General features: G+C 52.6%; 1 protein-coding gene across 2 annotated transcripts; it reads left to right on the forward strand.

Annotated features, from left to right (window-relative positions):
- The first annotated feature begins 87 nt into the window (after positions 1–87).
- RGP1 (RGP1 homolog, RAB6A GEF complex partner 1) lies at positions 88–20,871 on the forward strand. Of its 2 annotated transcripts, none has more exons than XM_067543538.1 (9): positions 88–262; positions 1,340–1,494; positions 9,972–10,108; positions 10,790–10,873; positions 17,658–17,807; positions 17,895–18,041; positions 18,398–18,525; positions 18,766–18,943; positions 19,262–20,871. In XM_067543538.1, exons 2-9 carry the CDS (start codon positions 1,379–1,381, stop codon positions 19,483–19,485), a joined length of 1,164 nt encoding a protein of 387 aa, XP_067399639.1. In that variant the 5' UTR covers positions 88–262; positions 1,340–1,378; the 3' UTR covers positions 19,486–20,871. The 2 variants fall into 2 exon arrangements, with proteins under 2 accessions (XP_067399639.1, XP_067399640.1); XM_067543539.1 differs by lacking the exon at positions 88–262 and adding an exon at positions 311–331.
- The last annotated feature ends 149 nt before the right edge of the window (positions 20,872–21,020 follow it).

The raw sequence follows: 21,020 nt of genomic DNA on the forward strand, positions 1-21,020 counted from the left end.
CACCGGAAACCGGCCTGGAACCCAACCGGCCGGGAGGGGCGGGGCGGGGCGGGGGAAGAGGAGGAGGGGGTGGGGGGTGCTGAGAAGCCGAGCGGGCTCCGAACATTCCCGAGCGGGCTCCGAACGCAGCCGAGCGAGGCCGAAGATTCCCGAACCTCGAGCCAGGCCCGGACCTCTCGGGGCCGAAGATTGCCGAGCGCGTCGCGGGGTCGCCGCTGGACCGGCCCGGATCCGAGTCCGAGTCCGAGTCCGAGTCCCGCCGGTGAGCGCGGGGGGGGGGGGGGGGAGAGAGAGAGAGAGAGCCGGGGGGAGACTCCGGGCAGCCGGAGCGGTAAGTCGGCCCGAGGCCCGCCCGGACGCCTGGGTCCGACTCCGAGCCCGGCTCTTAGGGGGAGGAGGGGGTTCGCGTCTCCACGGGGCACCCGGGGGGGTCGCGTCTCCAGCCCCCCCCCACACCCCCCACACGGGGCACGGCCGGGGGGGGTCGCGTCTCCAGCCCCCCCCCCCCCCACGGGGCACGGCCCCCCCCCCCACACGGGGCACGGCCGGGGGGGTCACGTCTCCCCCCCCCCCCACGGGGCACGGCCGGGGGTCGCGTCTCCAGCCCCCCCCCCACGGGGCACGGCCGGGGCACGGGGGGTTCGCGTCTCCCCCCCCCCCCCCCACACGGGGCACGGCCGGGGGGTTCGCGTCGCGTCCCCCCCCCCCCCCCACACGGGGCACGGCCGGGGGGTTCGCGTCTCCGGCCCCCCCCCCCCCCACGGGGCACGGCCGGGGGGTTCGCGTCTCCGGCCCCCCCCCCCCCCCCCCCCCCCCCACGGGGCACGGCCGGGGGGTTCGCGTCTCCGGCCCCCCCCCCCCACGGGGCACGGCCGGGGGTTCGCGTCTCCGCCCCCCCCCCCCCCCCCCCCACGGGGCACGGCCGGGGGGTTCGCGTCTCCGGCCCCCCCCCCCCCCCCCACACGGGGCACGGCCGGGGGGTCGCGTCTCCGGCCCCCCCCCACACGGGGCACGGCCGGGGGGGTCGCGTCTCCAGCCCCCCCCCCCCCCCCACGGGGCACGGCCCGGTCTCCGGCCCCCCCCCCCCCCCCCCACACGGGGCACAGCCGGGGGGGTCGCGTCTCCGGCCCCCCCCCACACGGGGCACAGCCGGGGGGGTCACGTCTCCGGCCCCCCCCCACACGGGGCACGGCCGGGGGGGTCACGTCTCCGGGCCCCCCCCCCCCCCCCACACGGGGTCTCCGGCCCCCCCCCACACGGGGCACGGCCGGGGGGGTCACGTCTCCGGGCCCCCCCGGGCCAGGCTCTGCGCTCAGCCCGGCTCCGTGCCGCTTTGCAGGTGTGCAGCCGAGTCGAGCCGAGCCGAGCCGCCCCAGCCATGATCGAGGTCCTGGCCCAGCTGAGCCGTGGTCCCGCCTTCCTGGCCGGAGAGACGCTGGAGTGTGCCATCATCTTCACCAACCCGCTCTCCGCCGCCTCCACCTCCGCCAGCAGGTAGCGGCTGCCTGCAGCCCCGTCCGACCGCCCCGGCTCACCCCGGGTCACAGCGGGGCCCGCCCGGCCCGGCCCGGCCCGGCCCAGCCCGGGGTGGTGAGGGGTCACATCGTGGGCAGGGCAGGGCAGGGGACTGGTCCCGGTTCCCAGAGCAGAGCGGGGGTCGGGTGGGGTCTTGGGAGGAGAAGGATGCGGGACAGGTACCGTGTGGGGCTTGTTACCATCTGCACAGGCCCCACCACACGGGAGGGACTCAGACCTGCTCCTAATTACAGTCGTTAACCAGGCGGCAGGGTCAGCTCCCTTTGGCCTAGGTGAAGAAACTAGGCAAAAGCATCTGCGGTAGGTGCAGTGAGACCTGCACACCCCCCTCATCCCCACCCCCAGGCTGGTTTGGAGGGATTTAAGTGAGGAGGAAGGTACAGGAGAAGAATGAAGCTAAACTGGCTTTTAAGCCTGAAGGGCTGGTTACACCAGGATGGCCGGGTCACCAAGAGGAGAGGAGAAACGTTACAAAAGACGTTGTTGTTGAACAGCTACGTGCAGAGCGCCCCGAGCTGTGCTCGGCGTCAGGACCTCTGTGTGCTGAGCACTGCACAGACCTGTAACTATGGTCCTGCCCCCTGACACCTCGCACTCTGTGGTGACAAGCTGCGGATGAAGGGCAAGGGAGGGGAGGACAGATGGACACACGTGGTTTGCATGTACATAACTGCCCCGCAGCCTCGGTGGGAGCGTTACTATTTCTAAGCAAAGGTATCCCAAATTTGTCACCGCTCCACGCTCTGTGCAGAGCTCCGCTTGCAGATGTTGCAATGAGTGTCGAGGGAAAGTTTTTAGCAGTTGAAAAAAACTGTCAGAAGCACCTGTTCTGAAATACTCTGAGATTGAGAAAGAGCTGAGATCTTGGGTGATGCAAGCTCGTGGTTTTGGGGCTGATCTTCTGCAAGTTGGTTCCCCCAGGAGTGTACGCCTCCAAAGCAAAGATAAAAGCACAACTCGAGAACTACACTCACATTGAAAAAGAAACACTGGCTATGTGGTTGTGTGCTATTTCATTAATATATTTATGGACAGACATTGGTGAAGTTAGAAACAGGTCATAAACTGCTGGAAGCCACAATACAAAAACCATTGTGCAAAGCATCACCTGGAATTCAGAAAAGGATCATGACATTACAAGAGGACCCATCACATGTGAAATATGTCTTAGTAAAAGCTCTTTGTATCAAACATGCTTTCAGGAGGGCCTGTGAATAGTGGAAGAGTAGCAGGAAGAAGAATGTGAAGTAAATATGACTCAAGTGCTACTCATTTCGAAAACAAAACCTAACGAGCTGAGATGAGAAACACCCAATGGTCACCCAGACAGGAACTGGAGACCGTCTAGATCAGTGGTTCTTAATCTTTCCAAACTACTGTACCGCTGAAGCCTGAGTCCCACCCCCACGGGGCTGAGGCATGTAACTTAGTTTCATGGCGCCCCTGTGGCTCCAGGCAATTGCCTTTCTTGCCACCCCCAATACGAGCTCTGCACTTGCGACCCCTCTAAAACTGTCACAACCCCCAGGTTGAGAAACACTGGTCTAGATGGATGGCCAACAGAAAGGCCTACACACCTCTCAAAATAAAAACATTTTAAGATGAAATTGCTGCAGATGATGGGATTCTGTACAAAGAACATTGTTCATAGTCTACTCAACATGCCTGGGAAATGCCAAATGTAACCCGTGGTGCCTACCAAGGTACTGCGATGTGTAAGAGCAGAGTTGAGATGTCCTATCCTAGCCAGGCATAAATGCCAAGTCTGGAAACAGGAAACAGAATGCTAAAGAACCATTAGAATAGCATCCAATTCCAGAATGCCCTCGGTCCAAGGCTGGTGCTAATCTCTGAATGAGGCAGGAAAGAGATTGCCTCGTATTGGTGACTTGCCACTCAGGTTTTCTCTAAATGGGGCTGCTGCTGCACAGCTTATCATGCAGGGTAAATTGTAGTTTGCTCGCCATGGGATGCCAGATGAATTAATAAGAGAGAATGGCTCATACACGGATCCACAGGATCCATGCTACACCCCCATCTTTGAAATGGGCTCTAGGAGGACCCCTTCAGTGTGCACAGGCCCCTTACGGGTCTCACTTTTCCTCTAGGGTAAGCCACACAGCTTCACCGCCTCCTTAGAGTGGACCTCTGAGCCTTCAGCACTCCTACTTCACCTCATGGGCTCTGTTCAGTGAATCCAGCTGATAGAGACCCTGATGGAGACTTGCAAACTCCTCCGGGATTCATGCACATCAGCAAGCATTTGCAGTGACACGCACAGCATTGTCAAAACTGTCGAGTTTATTATTTCACGGGAACGTAGCATAGAAAGTCCTTTGGGTAGCATAGAGAACTAAAGGTTAAAGCATTGCCCATTCTGGTCAGCCCAGAGCCCAGCCGAGGTTTCAGTTTCCAAGTGATTGAATTTGCCATTGTCTTCTCAAATGCTCCATTGATACAGGGGCCAGGCCGGGCCTGACAGCTAGGCGACACCCACACCTATGTCTCCCAGTCCTAACCTGCTCTGAAAACCAACAGTCCTTTTCCACACACTGGGCAACAATACAGTGCACACAGGAAGCTGAGGCACTAACTGGACTCATAAAAACGTTACAAAATATTCCCACTTCGTCACAGCTCACGATTCACAAATGGCTCATTGTGGCTGTTCTGCTTGATAGAGCAGTTCAGACACACCATGCCAAGACCCTGCTATGCACAGTCAGCTGGGTCAGCGGAAAAGCTAGTGCAGATGGCAAAGACCTTGGTTAAGAGGTAAAAAGCTCTGGTGAGTCAAGGGGGCCATGCCTAGCATTGTTAGACTATTACAGCATTCGCAGTGCTTGTTAGTGTTACCGCCTCACCAGCCGGAGACTTGTGGAGAGGAAGATAGAAACATTAATGCCATCAGCTCCTAAGCTTCATGAACCAAAGACTGCCACGCCACGCTCAAGTACTTAGGAAAAGCTATGGGTCAAGCAACTGAAGCAGAAGAAATACTGTGATAAAAATGTCAAAGCAGGGCAGGTACGCCCATTGCAAGTGGGAGAGAACGCGAGACTCCCAGGAGACAGTCGCTAGCAATAGCTATACTGTCCACGCCAAAGCTGTGCCGTAACTTAGAATCTCCCCCAGGCTCAGTCGTACGAAGAATGGAGGATATCGAACCAAAAGCAAAGGCAGCTCTGGGCCTTTGTTTCTTAAGGATGCTCAGAGCACTGAGGGTGCAGCAAACAGATCCCCCTCAGCAGCCAGCCAGTCACTGCAGAAGGGAGTGTTTTGAGAACACAAAATGACCATGTGCTCAAAACTCCTCGGAGGCTCAGGGCAGTCGTTACCGCTGGGTGGCCAGAATCTTGACCTCCATCCCAGATGTCTCCATTTGGGGACTTTATTAGTTGGCTGAATTGGTTTGTGGGTGTCACTTTTCATGGGTGCTGTGTTTGGTTTGTATTTGATGTAACAGCATCCCTTGGGCTCAGTGGCTGCTGCTCCCTCTCATGTGACCTGGGTGTCCGCTTTTATAACCACATTCTTGTCACATGACGAGGGCTGAGAAATAAAGGTCCGTCTCTTCCTGAACTCTGTTTCACACCTTGGTTCCAGCATGGGTCCCCAGCTTCACGCCGGATGAACGTCCAGGTCTTGAGCTCCACTGCAAGATGCTCGCCCAGTACTGCTGCGAACGTGCTGTGCGGAGAGGCACTTGGGAGCTCTGGTGACAGACCTTGGGGAGGGAGGCCTCCCAGAGCACATAGCAGTGCAAGAGAAAAGGCCCCGTTTTCCCCATTGTCCCCAGAGTACAGAGGAGAAGGGGTTACTGAGGAGAAAGGTGAATGCAACTTTTAGAGGTATCATTAGTGGAGATAGACACCTGTCTCCTGAATCCAGCATCTTGGGGCTCCCTGGTGGTGGTTCAGATAGGAAACAGGCTGGCAGATTCACCTCCAGGCTGACACAGCCTTTTGGCCTTGCTGTGCATGTGACGGGGACTGGGGGGTAGGAGTCTCTAGCTTGGCTCCCCTGGAGCCAGGCAAGGAGACAGCTGGGTTCAGCCAGTTGGAGCATTTGTTGCTGACTTCAATTTAGTCTGTGCAGAGAGGGGCTCGTTTCCAGGACTCCTCTGTTCTCCATCGCACCGAGCCACCCCTCTGAGTGCAATGCTGTTTGTGTCACTTTTGATTTGTATCCATCACTGGCTCTTAAGAATGACTAGAACCATGATCCACTCAGCAGTGTGCGTCAGCACTGCCCTGCTGACCAGCCAGCAAATGGGTATGCAGGACTCCTGTTCCTGACACAGACTCCCTGTCTGACCCAGGGCAAGTCACTTCATCTCTCTGGGCAGCAGTTCCCTGTCTCTAAAATGGGGATAATAATCCTTCCTCTCTGCCTCGTCTATTTATGTCGTGAGCTCCTCGGGGCAAGGACTGTCTCACCTCATCTCTGAGCAGCACCCAGCACAATGGGGCTCTTAGCCTGTCTGGGACACCTCAGGACTACTGAATGCTACCAATAAACAAGAGAGCTTTGCACATCTCTCATCCCTCTGCAGAAGGCTGGCCCTGTAGCCAGGTCCTGCCGTGAGAGCTGACGGTCAGTAGCTACAGCCTGTTTTGAGCAAGGGAGGGAGCGAGTTCCCAAGTCGCAGAGACCTCACTGAGATTCATAGATTTCAAGACCAGCAAGGACCATTGTGATCATCCAGTCTGAGCCCCTGTATAGCGCAGGCCATAGAACGTCGTCAAAAGAATTCCTAGAGCAGATCTTTGATAAAAACATCCAATCCTGATTTAAAAACTGTCAGTGATGGAGAATCCACCATGGCCCTTCGTAAATTCAAGGTATTCAAGATAGTTAAGTCCAAAGCTGACTATGAAGAGTTGCAGGGGATCTCTCATAACTGGGTGACTGGGCAGCAAAATGGCAGATGAAATTCAATGTTGATAAATCCAAAGTAATGCACATGGGAAACAATATTCCCAGCTACACAAATATGATGATGGGTTCTAAATTAGCTGTTACCACTTAAGAAAGAGATCTTAGAGTCACCATGGATAGCTCTCTGCAAACATCTGCTCCATATTTGGAGTGGGGGTGAACAATAACAGAAAATGTGGAAATGGCAGAAGTGCTAAATTACTTTTTTGTTTCAGTTTTCACCAAAAAGGTTGGTAGCGAATCTATAAAAAGGGGGGAAAGGACAACCCGGGGAATTACAGACCAGTTATCTTAACTTCAAATAATGGAGCAAATAAATAAGCAATCAGTTTTCAAACACCTAGAAGATAATAAGGTGATAAGGAACAGTCAGCATGGATTTGTCTAGAACAACCAACCTGATAGCTTTCTTTGACAGGGTAAAAACCTTGTGGATAGGGGAAAGTGGTAGATGTGGTATATCTTGACTTTAGTAAGGCTTTTTTCTCATACACAAACTAGGGAAATGCAACCTCGATGGACCTACTATAAGGTAGGTGCATAACTGGTTGGAAAAGCGTTCAGAGAGTAATTATCAGTGGTTCACAGTCAAGCTGGAAGAGCATATTGAGTGGGGTCCCGCAGGGATCAGTTCTGGATCCGGTTCTGTTCAATATCTTCAATGATTTAGACAATGGCATAGAAAGTACACTTATAAAGTTTGCAGACAATACCAAGCTGGGAGAGGTTGTGAGTGCTTTGGAGGATAGGATTAAAATTCAAAATGATCTGGACAAACTGGAGAAATGGTCTGAAGTAAATAGGATGAAATTCAATAAGGACAAATGCAGAGTGCTCTGTTGCAAAAAAAAGCAAACGTCATTCTGGGATGGAGTAGCAGGAATGTTGTAAGCAAGGCACGAGAAGTAATTCTTCCACTCTGCTCCGTGCTGATTAGGCCTCAGCTGGAGTATTGTGTCCAGTTCTGGGCGCCACATTTCAAGAAAGATGGGGGCAAATTGGAGAAAGTCCAGAGAAGAACAGCAAACATGATTCAGGGTCTAGAACACATGACCTGTGAGGGAAGATTGAAAAAATTGGGTTTGTTTAGTCTGGAGAAGAGAAGCCTGAGCGGGAACATAACAGTTTCAAATACATAAAAGGTTATTACAAGGAGAAGGGGAAAAAATTGTTCTCTTTAACCTCTAAGGATAGGCCAAGAAGCAATGATTTTCAATTGCAGCAAGGGCAGTTTAAGTTGGACTCTAAGAAAAACTTCCTAATTGTCAGGGTGGTTAAGCACTGGAATAAATTGCCTAGGAAGGTTGTGGATTCTCTGTCATTTTTTTAAGAGCAGGTTAGACAGACACGTGTCAGAGATGGTCTGTCTCTAGATAATACTTAGTCCTGCCTTGAGTGCAACTGACTGGACTAGATGACCTCTCGAGGTCCCTTCCAGTCCTACGATGCTATGATTTTATGTGCAGCAGTGGCCAAGAAGGCTAACAGTGTTAGGAACTATTTGGAAAGGGATCAATTATAAGACAAAATACCACAATGCCGCTGTATAAATCACGGTACATCCACACCTTGAATATTGTGTCCAGTTCCAGATGCCCTGTCTCAAAAGTGATATAGTGGAAATGGGAGAGGTTCACAGAAGGGGAGCAAAGATGATCAAGGGTATAGAACAGCTTCTGCACGAGGAAAGACTAAAAAGAGTAGGGCTGTTCATCTTAGAAAAGAGACGACTAAGGGGGGGTATAATAGAGGTCTATACAATGAATGGTGTGGAAATAGTGAATAGAGAAGTGTTATTTACCACTTCCCACAATACAAAAAATAGGGGTCACGCAGTGAAACTAGAAGAGACCAGTTTTATATAAACAAGAGGAAGCAGTTTTCCACACAATGCACAGTTAACCTGTGGAACTCATTGCCATGGGATGTTGTGATGCCCAAAGGCATAACTAGGTTCATAAAAGGAGTAGATAGGTCCATCAGTTTTCTAATCCTTTGATCATTCTTGTGGCTCCTCTCTGAACCTTCTCCAATTTATCAACATCCTCCTTGAATTGTGGGCATCAGAACTGGACATGGGATTCCAGCAGCAGTTGCACTAGTACCAAGTACAGAGGTCAAATAGCTGCTCAACTTCTTCTTGAGATCTCCTGGTTTATGCATCCCAGGATCGCCTTAGGTCTTTTGGCCATAGTGTCACACTGGGAATCACGTTCAGCTGATTGTCCACCACAACCCCCAGATCTCTTTGAGTCACCACTTCCCAGGAGAGAGTCCCCCATCCTGTAAGTATGGCCAGCATTCCTTGTTCCTGGATTATACATTTATATGTATCCATATTAAAATGCATATTGTTCGCTTGCACCAAGTTTACCAAGTGATCCAGATCGCCCTGACTCGGTGATCTGTCCTCTTCGTTATTTACCACTCCCAATTTTTGTGTCAATTGCAAACTTTTTATGTTTTCTTACAGGTCATTGATAAAGATGTTAAATAGCTTAGGGCCAAGAACCGATCCCTGTGGAACACCACTGGAAACACACCCACTTCATGAAGATTTCCTGCTAATAATTACCTTTTGAGACCTATCCGTTGGCCAGTTTTTAGTCCATTTAATGTGTGCCATGTTAATTTTATATCATTCTAGTTTTTAATCAAAATGTCATGTGATACCAAATCAAACACCTTACAGAAGTCTAATTACATTACATCAACACTATTATCTTCGGATCAGAAAGATATCAAGTTGACAGGATCTATTTTCTATAAACCCATGTTTATTTGCACTAATTATATTACCCTCCTTTAATTCTTATTAATCAAGTCCTGTATCAGCCACTCCCTGTCTTGCCCGGTTCAATGTCAGGCTGACAGCCTTCTCATTACCGGAGTCATCCCATATACTTTTTTAAAAATTGGCACAGTTTTAGCTTCCTTCCAGTGTCCTGGAAGTTCCCCAGTGTTCCAAGACTTATTGAAAAGCAATGTAAATGGTCCAGTGAGCTTGGCAGCCAGCTCTTTTAAAACTCTTGGATGGAAGTTATCTAGAGTAGACCTGCTGATTTAAAAGTATCTGTCTTTAGTAGCTTCTGTTTAACATCCTCCAGAGATACCAGTGGAATGGAAAGGGTGTTATCATCACCACATGGTGCTACTCTGGTCCCCAAATTAGTCTTTCCCCCCAAATAAAGAACAGAAATATGTATTGAACACTTCTGCCTTTTCTGCATTATAATTGATAACTACCATTTCCACCACGTAATGGACCAGTATAAAGCCAGACCATTTGGGATTTATATGTCAGGTGCTTTCCTCTGCCTGGGATCAGCACCTCCAGCGGGAGAAATGCAGCGAGCGGGGTTCCTGGGTGTGTGATGTCCCAGGGAGCAGAGTGATTCCCCTTGCTTCCTCCCCCGTGGGTGTGCTGCCTGACTTGGTGCCTGCGTGGCTTTGTCCCCCATGTCTCACTGCTTGTCTCTCTCCTCTGCACCTAGCGAGATGCTGGCATGGGCCAGCGCCCAGATTCACTGCCAGTTTCATGCCAGCGAGAACCGGGTGGCGCTGCCTCCCTCAGATGACAGCAAACATGATGTGCAGGCTGAGAACGAGACCGTGTTTGTCCCCAATAGAGGTGAGTTATCCCAGGCCTCACTGTGGGAGAGGGGATGTGTGAGGAACTCGGCGTAAGAAGGAGACTGAGGAGAGAGAAAATAATGAGTGGTACAGAGAGATCCCATTGGGCTCCTCCATAGCATGCTGAGATCCAGGGCAGTCCACAGAGTGAGCAGGCAACAGAGGGAGAGAGCCCCTATTTCTCCCTTGTATCATCACCCTGCGCAACTGCTGTGGCAGGAGCTTCCCCAGCCAACAATGAGATTCAAAAGAGAAGTGCCAGAAGGGTCGCCGTGTTACTCTGTTTTCAGCAGAACAGCGAGAGGCCTGTGGCACCTTGAAGTCTAACAGATTTATTTGGGCATAAGCTTTCGCGGGCAGAAACCCTCTTTGCAGGATACATGAGAAGTAAAAGAGAAATAAACCCTGATAAGAGTCAAACCTGCGGCGCTGGCAGTCCTGCGGCTACAGGGCACATCAGCGCCTCTAGCCAATGGCTGAGAAGAAATCACCTCCCTCGGGTGACAGCAATGCACAGCTGGGCAAGCATGCCTGCCTCCAAAGCATCCTGCCCTGAGCCCTCCCTCCCTGGGCGGGATTTTAGACTAGCCGGGCCCATTGATGTAGCAGGGGGTGGGGGTGCTGGGCGGGTTGTCTCTGTCACTCTGGTGCCCTGCAGCAGCTGTTCTTTACCTTTCAGGGGAGCGGGGTCAGTGCATCCTGTCCACACCCCCAAAGATTCTCTTCTGTGACCTGCGACTGGATCCCGGCGAGTCCAAATCCTGTAAGGACTGTGTTCTCTTCCCTCTCGGGGTGTGGGGAATTGTTTCACCGTGCGCCCCCTTCTTCACAAACACTGCTTTTAGATTTGTCTCCTGGTGCCCGCATCTGGCAGCTGGTACTCGTGGGGAGAGACTGGGATCCCTAAAAGAGCGCAGGCTTTCTATGTGCGGTCCAGTCACAGCAATCAGGCTTCTTCATGTACATGGGGGTCTATGTTACTGCAATGGGGGTTTCTACTGGGGGCAGGTATGCTGCTGAGGCACCACAGTGACTCCCTCGGTCTGCAGGAGACCCCCCCTGCAATATTCAGTTCTGGGCATCACCATATCAGAAAGATGAGCTGGTTTGAGCGAGAGCACCCATAGCTGTGTGTAGGGCCACAGGATCCCGATTGAAATGGGGAGACCGAAGGGCTGAATCTGTCTAGCTTGGCTCAGTAAGGATAGGACAGGCCGGGACTGTCTAGGAGTGTCTGCAGTGTGTTCGGCCCAGGAGGCCAGAGCAGTTATCTATGGGCCTTTATCTGGCTTTCTACAGATATTCAGGACAGGAAAATTCAGGCTGAACCCTGGGGCAGACTCCCTGCTGGTGCCAGGCATCTGGCTCGGGTATCGTTTCCCAGGGAATAGCTGGGAGCCCCATTGCTTAGGACTTCTGAACCCAGGCTGGACAGAGCCCTGGAGCAGAGATTGTTGGGAGCCAGCCTGACCTGGCTCCAGGGAACAAACTAGATGGGGTGGAATGGTTCTCCATCTCCTTCTATTACAGGCAGAAGCAATTTAGCCTGATTTAATGGTGGCAAGAATCTGCCCCTTCCGCCAGCCAGAAACCTTTTTGGGAGCTCTGTCAGCTTTTCAGAACCACGAACATTAGAGATTGTGAGTGAAGGGTCCACGTTGGGAACTCTGCATCCTGCAGCCGTGCAGGAACAGACCCATCCTTTCAGCAGCATCACAGCTCCATAAAAAGCGTCTTTTTTCCATCCCCTGAACTGGACCCCTCGTCTTCCAGGCCAGCTTTTCCAGTCTGGACCTAGCCGCTTCTTTTCCAAACACTCTGCCTCCCCCGTCCATGAAAGGAGGAAGTTGATCTTGTGGCTAACGCTCTGGACTGTACATCCTGCCACCAGGGTTCTATTCCCGGCTGTGTTACAGATTCGCTGAGTCTTTGAATCCTAGAAATGTCGGGCTGGAAGGAACCTTGAGAGGTCCTCTACTCCATCCCCCTGCACTGAGGCAGGACGAAGTAAACCTAGACCGTCCCTGACGGGTTTGTCCAACCTGCTCTTAAAAGCCTCCAGTGACTGGGATTTCACAGCCTCCCTCGGGAGCTGCGTCCAGAGCTTAACTTCCCTGAGAATTAGAAAAATTTTCCTAATATCTAACCTCAGTCTCCCGTACTGCAGATTGCCCATCGCTTCTTGTCCTGCCTACAGTGGCCATGCAGAACAATAGAGCACCATCCTCTTTAGCACAGCCCTTAACATACTTGAAGACTGTTACTAAATCCCCCTCAGTCTTCTCTTCTCATGCCTAAACAGACCCAGATTTTTAACCTTTCCTCGGGTTGGGTTTCCTAAACCTTTTATCATTTTTGTTGCTCTCCTCTGGACTCTCTCCAGTTTGTCCACATCTTTCCTAAAGTGTGGGGCACCCAGACTTTGACACAGTACTCCAGCTGAGGTTTCCCCAGTGCCTGCCTGTGTCTTATGTTCAACACTCCTGTTAATGAGCCCCAGAATTGCATTAGCCTTTTTTGCAACTGCATCGTGTTGTTGACTCATTCAATTTGTGATCGACAGTAACCCCCAGATCCTTTACAGCAGTGCTACTGCCTAGTCAGTTATTACCCATTTTGTATTTGTGCATTCCATTTTGTCTTCCTAAGTGAAGTACTTTGCACTTGTCTTTATTGAATTTCATCTTGTTGAATTCAGACCAATTCTCCAATTTGTTAAGTTGGTTTTGAATTCCAAGTGCACATTCTCACCTCCAAAGTGCTTGCAACCCCTCCCAGCGTGGTGTCATCTGCAAATTTTATAAGCATGCACTCCTCTCCATTAGCCAAGTCATTAAGGAAGATATTGAGCAGTACTGAATCCAGAACTGACCCCTGTGAGACTCCACTCGATACACCTTTCCTGTTTGACAACGGGCCATTGATAACTACTCTCTGAGTGTGCTCTTTCAACCTGTTGCACACTCACCTGATAGTAATTTTATCTAGACCACATTTCCTCATTTTACTTATGAACATGTCATGTGGGACTGTGTCAAAGGCTTCCTAAAATCAAGATATGTCACAGCTGCTTCCCCGCTAGCCACTAGGCCAGTAAACCTGTCGAGGAAGGAGATGAGGTTGGTGTTGCATGATTTGTTCGTGACAAATCCATGCTGGCTATTCTTTATAATCCTATATCCTCTGGGTGCTGACAAATTGATTGTTTAATAATTTGTTCCAGTATCTTTCCAGAGATTGAAGTCAGGGTGACTGGGCTATAATTCACCAGGTCGTCTTTGTTCCCCTTTTAAAAGCCAGGTTCTATATTTGCCCTTCGCCAGTCCTTTGACTCACCTGTCCTCCAGGAGGTTTTGAAGATAATTGTTTACAGTTCCGAGTTTACTTCAGCCAGTTCCTTAAGTATCCTAGGATGAATTTTGTCAGGCCCTGCCAACCTGACTACATCTAGCTGATATAAATATTCTTTAACTTGTTCCTTCCCTATTTTAGCTTCTGTTCCTCCCCATTTGTTGTTAATATTCATTGTGCTGAGGGTCTGGTCACCATTAACCTTGTTAGTGAAGACTGAAGCAAAATAGGCCTTCAACAGCTCAGCCTTCACAAAGCAGAGACCTAAACTTTCCTTTGTCGTTTTCCTTCTCCTCTCTGTACTTAAAGAACTGGTCCTTACTGCCTTCTATGTCCCTTGCTAGGTATAACTCGTTTTGTTCCCAGCCTCCCTGATTTAGTGCCTGTAGGCTTGTGCCGTTCTTTTGTGCTTCCTCCTCCTTAGCAATTCATCCGTGTCTCCACTCTTTGTAAGATTCCTTTTTGATTTTCAGATCATTAAAGAGCTGCCGAGGGAGCCGTATTGGCCTCTTACTATTCTTCCTATTTTTCCGTGGCATTGGGCTCGTTTGCAGTTGTGCCTCTAATACGGTCGCCTTGAGAAACCACCAGCTCCTGAACTTAGATTTTCTTCCCCTGGACCTTACCCTGCTAGTTCTTTGAGTTTCTTAGTCTTCTTTCTTGAAGCCTGTTGTCCTGCTGCTCTTGCCTTTCCTTAGACTTATGAAATCTATAATGTCATGGTCACTGTCTCCCAAATTGCCCTTCACCGTCAGATTTGCAGCCAATTCCTCCCTGTTGGTCAGAACGAAGTCTAAAATGGCTGTCCCTTTGGTTGCTTCCTCCACTTCCTGAAATAAAAAGTTGTCCCTAAGACATTCCAAGAACTTACTGGAAATTTGTGTTTTGCTGTGTTACTTTCCCAACAGATGTCTGGGTAGTTCAAATCCCCCATTCCCACCAAGTCACCTAACCTCCTGTCGCCTCAGTTCCCCATTTATAAATGGGGTAATAATGTATCCCTGTCTCCCCAAGGTGGATAATTTATTCGTGCTTCTGAGGCTCTGGCAGTCAGTGACAGAAGACTGTAAGGAAGTGTTGTGTGTAGTATAGACAGAGCTGGTAGTAGCATCCATAGTTGATTACTCAGCAATTTCCATTCAGCTTTTTATAACTTTGCCAAATTTCATGTTTGGTGTGAAATATTCCACGCTGGGTGTCTGCCTCAGGCTGACTTGCTAAAACTCGTGTATTCACAGAATGTAAAGCCATCAGGTCATCTAGCCTGACCTCCTGTATAGCCCAAGCCAGAGAATTTCTCCCAGATACCCCTGCATTGAGCCTGATAACATCTTTGGGTTTGGCTAAGCATCTCCCAGAAAGAATCAGATCTGAATCTGAAGACATCAAGATTTGCTTTAAAAACTAGAACAATATAAAATGAGCACAGCACACATTGACTGGATTAAAAGCTAGCTGACGGATAGGTCTCCGTGTAACTGTAAATAGGGACTAGGCATGGAATGGGTGTGTAGCTAGAGGGCTTCTGCAGGGATTGGTTATTTAACATTTCGATCAGTGACCTGGCAGAAAACAAACTCATCCCCGATGAAGGTTGATGACACACAAATTGGGGAAGTAGTAAATAATGAAGAGCACAGATCACTGATACAGAGCGATCTAAATCTTTTGGTAAGTTGGACATAAGCAAACGACATGTGTTTAATACAGCTGCATGTAAATGTATACACCTGGGAACAAAGAATGCAGGCCATGCTTATAGGCTGGGGGACTCTATCCCGGGAAGCAGGGACTCTGAAAAAGATTTGGGGGTGGTGACGGATAATCAGCCAAACATGTGCTCCCAGTGTGACACTGTGTCAAAAGGGCTAATGTGATCCTTGACTCCATAAGCAGAAGTAGAGAGAGCATTTTACCTCTGTATTTGGCACTGGTGCAACTGCCGCTAAAATGTTATGTCCAGGTCTGGTGTCCACAATTCATGAAGGATGTTGATAAATTGGAGAAGGTTCAAAGAAGAACCATGAGAATGATTAAAGAGTTAGAAAACCTGTTTTATAGTGATAGACTCAGAGAGCTCAATCTATTTATCTTACCAAAATTAAGGGGTAGTTTGATCACAGTTTATAACTGCCTACATGGGGTAGGGATCATGTATTTGATAATGCGTTTTTCAGTCTAGTAGAGAAAGGTATAGCACGGTCCAGTGGCTGGAAATTGAAGCTAGACAAATTCAGACTGGAAATGAGGTGTAAATTTTTAACAGTGAGGGCATTCAACCAGGGGAACCATTTACCAAGTATCATGCTAGATTCTCTATCACAGGAAATTTTAAAATCAAGACTGGGTGTTTGTCTAATAGGTCTGGTCTAGGAATTATTTTCAAGAAGTTCTCTGGCCTGTGTTATACAGGGAAGTCAGGCTGGATGATCACCATGGTCCCCTCTGGCCTTGGAATCTACGAAAAAGATGGAGAATCCACCCTGGGGGGGTTTGTTTCAGTGATTAATCACCTTCAGAGTTTAAAAATGGTGCCTCATTTCTGATTTGAATTTGTCTGGCTTCAGCTTAAGAGCCCTTTTGTGCTGGTTATTTTTCCCCATGCAGGCATTTACACACTGTAATCAGCTCACCTCTTAATCTCTTTGATAAACTAAACAGATTGAGCTATTGAATTCTCTCACTGTAAGGCATTTTCTCCAGACCTCAGATGGTTTGTTGGCTTTTGTCTGAACCCACTCCAATGTTTCTACATCCTTTTTTAATGTGGACTGTTCAGCTGGCTCCACTAAGGATTAGAAAAAAAAATGTTTTTTCCCTATGTTAACATTCTGGTAACTGCTTCATTGAGAGACTTTCATACCCTCATTCTTTGGAGCAGGGAACTGAAATTTGTTTGGACCGCCCTGGTGTCAGGGATGTGCCTTTTGCTGACCTGATGAAAATCTGCCCAAACTTGACCAACTTATAAACCTCAGAAATGTCTGTTTGCAGATGCCCAGTAGAGATGTGTTAGTTGGGCAGCTCAATTCTCCGAAGGATCCATGTGTACTGAGCATGCTCCATCCCTTCCCAGCTCCCACATGCCAGGCAGGCAGTGCATGCTCTAGGCCAGCGCGCCGCAGTTGCTGCACCCATCTGCTGCGGTGCTGGGCACAGAAGCAAGTGCAGGGACACTGCATCTCCTGTGCCTGCAGCCAGCCCCTAGCAGAAGGGAGCAGCCTGATGGGAATGTAGACGTGGATCGGGCCAGAGACAAGCTGCAGTGGAGAGAGGTTCACGGAGGAGTAGAGAGCTGGGGGGAAGCAGAGATGGGCTGCAGGGGTTATGTGCCGGCAGTGGGGGCAGAGAGTGCAGGCAGGGTGGGCAGGGACAGAAGGGTCTAACCACAGGAACACCCGCCCTTCTAGAACCTGGAACTGACCTCAGGGTTCCTGAGTCTCCACATTCCCCGGCGTTTAGCAGAGAGCTGCGAAACCCGCTGGCCAGGGGTGTCTCATCGCTCTCTAGTGGCTGATCCCCACAGAAGGCAGCTGCCTAATGCTGCAGCCCGCTACTCCATTGGCGCAAAGATTTCACTGCTGATCACAATTTATGACGGATAGTAAAGCTCTTGCTTAAAGCTGACTCTGCTGGTTAGAGCCCAGGATGAGGCCTGAGCTGGGACAGATTATCCCACACCTGCTACAGCAGGGTTCTCGCCCCTTCCTCTGAAGCACGTGGCTTTGACCGCTGTTAGGACAGACACTGGACTGGATGGGCCTTGGCTGTGGTCCAGGCTGCAGTTCCTCAGTGGCAGGGGGCTGTGCTATCGATCTGACAGTTCCAGTCCTGCGTGAGCCGTGGCACGTGGCTCGGTCCCACGGGATGGAACTTCTGGTCTCCCCATTGGTTGTTTAAACTGGGGACACGACATTATGTTAGAAGACAGGGAAGGGTCAGAGTCCAGGGCTCCTAAGCCTGGGATCTCTGCAGTGGCTGGCTTGGTTCGGTGGAGCTCAGCCTTCATTCGGATGGGAGTGCGCCAGAGACAAGCAAACCCTTCTCCCCAGCCCTGTCACAGGGACGCTGCTCCCGGGAACTCTGCTCACCCCTGGGGATCCTCTGAGCAGCCCCGGCACCCAGGGACCTGCTGCTTAGCCCAGCACCAGCCTCGTCCGTCCCATGGAAGGTGAGCCCTGCCCCTGTCGTTTCAGACTCGTACTGCGAGGTGCTGCCCGTGGACGGCCCACCCTCTTTCCGGGGGCAGTCGGTGAAGTACGTGTACAAGCTGACCATCGGCTGCCAGCGGGTGAACTCCCCCATCAAGCTGCTGCGGGTGCCCTTCCGGGTGCTGGTGCTGCACGGTAAGGCTGCTGTGGCACTCTCCCTGGCAGGGTGGAGCGTGTCCATCCCACGGCCAGGGCCTGTGACCCTTTCTGCTCTCTCGCCAGGTCTGAAAGACTATCAGTTCCCTCAGGACGAAGTGGTAGCCCCGTCGAACCCCTTCCTGGAGGAGGAGGAGGGGGTGAAGAAAGACTCCCGGCTGGCGGACCTGGCGACAGAGCTGCTGACGGCAGCCACTTCCCGGCGCAGCCTGCGTAGGTTGTTCCTCACCTGAGCTCAGCGTCCCTCCCCGTCCCTTCTGGCATGTGCCGTGTCTGTCTGGTCTCTGCCCTGCCCCACCTGGCATGCGCACTGCTCCCTGGATTCCTGGATTTCTTACCACCCAGTCCAGAGCCTCGAAGTTCTGTCAGGCTGCCCTGCCTGCGTTAAGGCCCTAACAGACCAAGGCATCTCTGCCCATAGCTCACCGGTCCCAGGTCCTCACCGGCTCGGCTCAGCCAGCCAGGGCCCTGCTGTGACCAGCATGTGTCCCCAGTGCTCTGTGGGAGCCAGCAGCCAGGCCGTCATCAGGGGGAGGCCTGACTCATCGGGTTGTCTCCTTTCTCCACAGACCTGTATAACATCAGCAACACCCGTGGGAAAGTGGGCAAGTTCGGGATCTTTAAGACTGTCTATAAGATCGGGGAGGAAATCATTGGGACATTTAACTTCTCAGAAGGGGACATCCCGTGTCTGCAGGTGAGCGCTGCTCCTGCTTCCCGTCCCATTGCCTGGCCAGTCAGTGTGTGTAGGGTAGGAGGTGCAGACACTGGGCTGCTTAGAGGGTTTTAGTGCAGCCAAGGATCCTGCCGGGTGGGGGGCCTGGACTGGGTGGGGTCTGCACGCTATTCAGAGATAGGCCCCCTGAGCCTTCTGCTGAGTTCTCAGGCTGGGATCGCGCAGTGGTGTCTGAAAGCAAGAGCGCTTTGCCCTCCCCAGTACTCGGTGAGCCTGCAGACAGAGGAGAGTATCCAGGAGGAGTTCCAGCGGCGGCATGGGCAGCCCGTCTCCTACAGCACGCATGCCCGCCACCAGGAATCCTGTCTGCATACCTCCAGGAGCAGCTTCAGCCTCCCGATTCCGCTGAGCGCCACACCAGGATTCACCACCAACATCGGTGAGTGTGCCCTCCTGGCCAGGCCACCCGCTTCTGGGAGGGAGCCGCTGGCGCTTCCTGGTGGGTGGGGCTGTGCTGGGCAGGTGGGTGTCGCCCCACTGCCACGCTGGAAGGCTGCTCCCATCCCTGCTCCGACTCCTCCTCTGCCCCTGCTGGCGTACCCCAGTGAGAGCTGTGCGCCGCAGAGGAGGCAGCTGTGCCGGTGCAGGGCGGATCGCTGCCCTCTCCTGTAAAAGGGGAGCCCTTCGCCAAGCCGACCAGGGCTCACGCAGCTGTTGAGCGGGGCACCCCTGCTGTGACCCCTCCTTTCACCCACAGTGTCTCTGAAGTGGAGGCTGCACTTCGAATTTGTGACCTCCCGGGAGTCAGTGGAGACTCACCTGGTCCCTGAGAACCAGCCGGAAACCATCACCTGGTCTGGGGCGGAGCAAATCGAAGTGGACACCTTCAGCTGGGACTTACCCATCAAAGTCCTTCCGACCAACCCCATCTTGGCCTCCTACGTGTCCCAGTTCTCCAGCACAAACTCCATCACTATCTGAGACGGGGCAGGACTAGATGGGACCCTGAGGCGCCTCTGAGCCTCTCCTCTTGTGTCCTGTGGCACGGCAGGCATCCACACCGCCCGCGAGGGCTGGCAGCCGGACGGCAGCTACCGAGCAGCAGGGCAGAGGCCCAGATGCCCACTCGGGCGCCGTGAGCAGGCTCTGCGCCCTGCTCGCCCAGTGCGTGTTGAATGCTGGGTTCCTATATGTGGCTCATGGTCGTGGCTGCCTTCCCCGGGGTCCCCAGGAGGCAGGGCTGGCACTGCAGCTCTAGAGCCTTAAAGACACCCACTGGGCAGGCGGGCAGGCAGCCATTTCCCACCTGAGCTGGACTCTGGCGGCTTCGTGGCCCCACCCTGCCTAGGGCTGGGCTAGGTGAGTGCCCGTTGTTCTCTTCCCCCTCCTGGACTATCTAAGGCCTGGTCTGTACTAGGAGATTTTCAGTATAACTCTGTCACTCCGGGGGGTGAAATGTCGTCCCCCCCCCAGCCCCTGGTGTAGACAGCACTAGGTCCGGTTGGGCTAGCCATCGCCTTTCAGGGAGATGGAGTACCTGCACCCAGGGGAGGAACCCCTCCCATCGCTGTCAGGAGCAGGCGACTGCGGGTGCAGCGTTTCTTCTGTGGACAAGCTCCCAGGCACCCGACCCTGCGCGCTCAGTGCTGGCGCTGACCCGGGCCAGGCAGCCACTGCCTCCTGCAGGCAGACCCCTCCCCGGAGTTCCTTCACAGCAGCCCTTTTAAAGAGTCTGCCCTGTGTGTAAATGAATAAACATCTGCCTTCAGGGGTCCTTACGACAGCCCTCGCTCTGCGCTGTGCCGGCGGTGGGCGGGTCCCTGTAACCGGTTGTGATGAAGTGGAGATAGTCCTGGGGTTTTCTCTCCGAATGCTGTGCGTGCGCCTCAGTTTCCCCCCAGTTGTTGTTCCTGATGATGGGACCCAGGTTTGTGATCACTGCAGAGACCACCGGAGGGGGATGGGCCTCCCGCAGCCACGGGTACAGACCTGGCCAGGGCCACCTGCCCTGGGCCAACCCGCTGTAACAGGCTGGGACAGGTGAGAACCAGGGGGAATGGCCACCTAGCCCAGGAAGGAGACAAAGGACTGGGGACAGGTCTGGGGCTGGCTGGGGGAAAGAGGAGCGCCCTGGGGCGGGTCAAGGGGAGTAGGAGCTCTGAGTTGTGAGCGTGGCTGTGAGTTTCCCCTGGTGGGCGCTGCTATAACCTCTAAGTAAGCTGGGTTGGGGGCGTCCCTGTAACAGCCCTTGCTCTGCTTTGTAGAGGGGTCCCTGGGACAGCCCTCACTTTGTTGGGTGTGTGGGGGGGTCCCTGGGACAGCCCTGGCTCTGCTCTGTGTGTGGGGGGATCCCTGGGACAGCCCTGGCTCTGCTCTGGTGGGGGGGATCCCTGGGACAGCCCTGGCTCTGCTCTGGTGTGAGGGGGGGTCCCTGGGACAGCCCTCGCACTGCTCTGGGGGGGGAGGGGGGGTCCCTGGGACAACCCTGGCTCTGCTCTGTGTGTGAGGGGGGGTCC

This window comes from Emydura macquarii, unplaced genomic scaffold (genome assembly GCF_026122565.2).
Source record: "Emydura macquarii macquarii isolate MOO-44397 ecotype Brisbane River unplaced genomic scaffold, CSIRO-AGI_Emac_v2 contig_915, whole genome shotgun sequence".
Classification (NCBI taxonomy): Eukaryota; Metazoa; Chordata; order Testudines; family Chelidae; genus Emydura; species Emydura macquarii.

Coding starts and splice junctions, on each gene's coding strand:
- RGP1 (XM_067543538.1), top strand. CDS start 1,379: ATGATCGAGGTCCTGGCCCAGCTGAGCCGTGGTCCCGCCTTCCTGGCC. Junction 18,526..18,765: donor GGGACATCCCGTGTCTGCAG/GTGAGCGCTGCT, acceptor TGCCCTCCCCAG/TACTCGGTGAGCCTGCAGAC. Junction 18,944..19,261: donor AGGATTCACCACCAACATCG/GTGAGTGTGCCC, acceptor TTTCACCCACAG/TGTCTCTGAAGTGGAGGCTG.